This window comes from Cyprinodon variegatus, unplaced genomic scaffold (genome assembly GCF_000732505.1).
Source record: "Cyprinodon variegatus isolate N-32 unplaced genomic scaffold, C_variegatus-1.0 Scaffold1802, whole genome shotgun sequence".
In the NCBI taxonomy this organism is placed as follows: Eukaryota; Metazoa; Chordata; class Actinopteri; order Cyprinodontiformes; family Cyprinodontidae; genus Cyprinodon; species Cyprinodon variegatus.
Window position 1 is genome coordinate 6,077 of NW_015152255.1, and position 4,223 is coordinate 10,299.

General features: G+C 43.9%; 1 protein-coding gene across 1 annotated transcript in view; it reads right to left on the reverse strand.

The window, feature by feature from the left end:
- Positions 1–994, reverse strand: part of LOC107104578 (dehydrogenase/reductase SDR family member on chromosome X-like) — a 6,749-nt gene extending 5,755 nt beyond the window's left edge. Inside the window, exons 1-3 of the mRNA XM_015404595.1 lie at positions 649–994; positions 456–563; positions 303–371 (exon numbers count right to left, since the gene is read on the reverse strand). Coding sequence (XP_015260081.1) covers positions 303–371; positions 456–563; positions 649–748 — 277 coding nt within the window. The 5' untranslated portion in view covers positions 749–994. The remainder of the gene's footprint in view (positions 1–302; positions 372–455; positions 564–648) is intronic.
- Positions 995–4,223: the final 3,229 nt, after the last annotated feature.

A 4,223-nucleotide genomic window follows, 5' to 3' on the forward strand; every position in this document is an offset into this window, starting at 1 on the left:
GTAGGACAGGTAGACAGTAGGACAGGTGGACAGTCAGACAGGTTAACAGCCAGACAGCTGGACAGTAGGACAGGTGGACAGTCAGACCGGTAGACAGAAGGACAGGTGGACAAACAGAAAGGTGGAAGGTAGGACAAGTGGACGGTAAGACCAGTGGACAGGTGGACAGTCAGACAGGTGGACAAACAGACAGGTGGACAGTAGGACAGGTAGACAGTAGGACAGGTGGACAGTCAGACAGGTTAACAGCCAGACAGCTGGACAGTAGGACAGGTGGACAGTCAGACGGTAGGACAGGGCACCTCTGGTGTCCCCACATTCCCGGTTGATGGTCCTGGTTGCCATGGCGCCCTCTGCTGCCTGGTTTCCGGCTGCAGGTGAAGCAGATCAGACAGGCTGGTTGGCTGCTGGACCCTCTGGTTCTGACCCGGACCAGAAGGTTCTGATGGACCTACCTATGATGACGTGCATGCCCAGAGCAGCCAGCTGGCGGGCAGTCTCAAAGCCCATTCCTCTGGTTCCGCCCGTCACTATGGCAACCCTTCCGTCCTGTCTGGGCAGTTCTGCAGAGAAGGAGGACAGGCTGGTTCTGGTCCCGGAAGCACCAACATCTGTCTCCTGAGCCCAGTGGGACCGGGAGGTTCTGACCTGGCATCTCAAAGGTTCGGTGGAACATCTGGTAGAGCAGAACCCGGATCCCGCACAGGTAGAGGCGGAGCAGCGGAACCAGTCCGGACAGCAGCCCCATCCCTCAGCGGCGCAGCGGTCAAATGGCTCCGGCTCTCCGCCCGCACCTCTTTAACCGCTCCCTGGTTCCGCCCCCGCTGCTCCGCGGAGGCACGGGTCCAGATGGTTCGGTTCGGCCCAGCGCCTCCAGCGGAGAGCCGTGTCTGATGGATCCTGACGGATCCGGAACCATCTGATGATGATTCGGTGCATTTGGTAACCGTTTCCCCCCGGAGCGTTTAAGCAGCACACCCCAGTGCTTTTATTGCTAAAAAGAACAAATTAACGGAGTGGAACATTATTAATTACAAACAAACACAACAACAAAGGGCTATACAGAACAGAACAGTTATTTAAAAACTTTCAAATTAAATCTGATCTTTGCTGGAGGGTTATAATAATTATTTAAGGGATTTGGATTCAGCATTTCAACTACATTTTAAGGATTCTATGTAGATATTAATAATAGAATGTGGAAATTAGGTTTTTGTTGTAAATATTTGGAGGTGTTAATCTGATTTTTACCATAAATAATAAAAAATTCTAACATAAAAATTCTGTTTTGAGAACATTTCTCCATCCCAAACAGAATATCAGCTCTTAAAAGTTTTATTCACATGTTACCAGAATATTTAGGTATAACTGTAATCCCAAAAAGATGAATAAGCTTTTCTTCATTAGTTTTACAAAAAGTACACATTGGGTCCAAATCGGATCCAAATCCCATAAATGCTTTAACTAGATCATGATTATTAATCATTTTATAACACATTTCTTTTACTTAATTGTTTATTAGGTATTTTCTAAGGAAGTCCACTTCCAATTGCTATGTTCAAAAGTGTTGGACCAATAAAATATACAAGCAGGTGAAAAAATATATAAATTATATATTTAATGACCTTTTGTTGGTTGTTTTCGTACTTATAAAAGGAAAATAATAATCAATATAAATGGAGTTTGGATCAAATGAGTAAATCTGGGTAAAGATGATAAAAGATTTAAGGAGCCACTGGGAACAGCGTCAAACTCAGCAGCATTTCTTTAGGGGTAACAGGAAATAAGAAAAGTGACATACAGTCAGAATAAGACAATCAATGACCATTTGGATTTAGTAATTGGCAATAATATTCCGCTATCAAACCATTTTCTATAAAAGATTGTCTAATGTTTTTTATTTTTCATTCATTATTCCAGATTTAATATTTATTTGTATAAAAGATGAGCAGCTAAACAGCATTTGATTAATAAGTCTAGATATTCCGTCAGCGTTGACTAATAATGATCGACCTAAAAGAGAAAGATCTATGGAGCCATAGATTAAATCGTCAGTCAACTATTTTAATTAAGGGGTTAAAATTTTCAGTCGATCTTATATTTTGATCTTTAATTATTGTGATTTTTTTCTTTTACAGGAATGTTGAGGAATGTATCTTTTAAATGAGATTTAATGGAAAGTGTTTCACATTTGTTTAGATTTAAAGTTAAACCTGAAGCTTTGGAGAAGGTGTTTATTATTTCAGTAGAGTTTTTTATTTCATATTTATCCTTTTAAAAAAGAGTAGTGTCATCATATTTCTGTCTGCGACCCCTGTGCTTCGATCGCTTTCACCCATGGGGCCTGACGTCATTTGGCGGCGCCATCTTGGGGAGGTCAGCAGCTCAGAATCAGTTTTAATCTACTTTAACTTCCTGAATATTAAACTAATTTTCACAGTAGTTAAGTTACAATATACAGAAACAAATCACTCTCACTCTATGTCCATATTTGTACACATATCTTTAAATCTCTGTCGTATCGGATTCAGGACCACAGAGCCAAGTGGCGTGGCTAGCATTGGAAAAAATCGGATTTGTGTCGCTCAGTCATAAAAAGTTCGGATGTGGATTTGATATCCGACAGTTCGCATATGGGCAAAAAAAGCCGCAAAAGTTCCAACCCTAGCGTCGGAAATCTAGATCGTATCTAGTGATGATGGTTTATTCCAAATGACGTGACTTTTGCGTCCACGCCGCTCTTCAGCGCAACGATCTGTAAGTATGCCGCGGCTAAGCTTGGTTAACGACTGACAGCTCCGACCTGCGAGGGTTCGCAAATATAAACATCCAGGGACATGTTGCGATTCAGCTAAATATCGCTACGATCAACGGGTCGAGAAAATCTCTCAGACAGAGACGCTCCGCTAATAGTGCGTGCGAAAGCATCGTTTGCGGCCATGAGCGCTAGGAAGTGGAAAACGCAGCTGCCTTTTCAAAGCCTCTTCATGTCGTCCATCGGAATCAGGAATTCTTTCCTGGAGATTTTCCTGATCTTTTGATCGCAGTGATGTGCTGAATCACAGCGCGTCTCTGCACGTTCATATCTGCCGACCGTCTCCAGGGGGAGTGGCGGCTCGTCCTCCATCTTGTTCCGCTCCGTCCGCCGTGCGGAGCGGCCTGAAATCGTCGCTGTCTGATGATGCGAAGAGCCTCTGGAAAAGATGAAAGCCTTTACGCCAAAATCTGACCAGAGGAAGAATAGAAACACCTTTATTCCCCCAGAGTGCGGGACTTCCCTCTGATAAGATCAGGAGAACATGCCGGATGCTCCACAAGAGGAGCATTATGTGCTGAAGGCCTTGATCTGCTTAATGAACTGCAGCATTGTTTGGTTTGAAGTTTAGGATCCCCCCCCCCCTGCTGGGACTGGATGGAGCCCATCTGGGCCACCAGAGAACCCAGTTCTCTCCCATCTTTATTGGGTAGCTCGTTATACCTTCATACTGTCCATGGATCCAGGGTCTCTGCAGCCGTGTCTGTCCCTCTCCGCTCTAAACACAGAGGCCTTGTCCTCCTGCGCCCAGCGGGGTTATCGTGCTGACAGCAGCTGAAATAACATGGCAGCCAGATTTATATATAGATGTTGATTTACAGTCCGTGCTACGCTCGCATACTAGAGTTAATCGGTTAGGCTCTCTGACTGGATCAGATCTTTATCACCAGCACAGACGTCCCAAGTTCCCAGAACTCATTTCAGGGAGATGCTTATTGAACAAACCCCCCCCCCCTGCACCCGCCATAGCTAACCGACCAGCACGGTGCGGGCCGCACCCATCTGACGGAATAAATAGTTTTTATATATTAAAGACATATAATGCCGACCAATAGATTCTCCATTAGTGAACTGGTTCATTATTTCTTTAGCTTGGTGACATCATAGTGGACCACACAAATTAAAGATCTACCTTCACAGCCTCAGAAGGACAAGATTTATGGACAAAATGTAAAGCTGTTCATGAAATGATGTTTTGTTTTTATAATGGTTGTTGTTGTTGGCATTCATCTAAATATACTGGTGTGATAACTTAGTGTATGTTTGACATGTGCTGTAAATCGCTGCTATAGAAATAAACTGAACTGATTTGATTTGAAAAGAACTTCCGTCCACTGGCCTTCTCCTGGCCTGCAGGTTTTATTACTCTGACTCCATCTTTCACTGAATCACAGGGTCTGACCAGGAG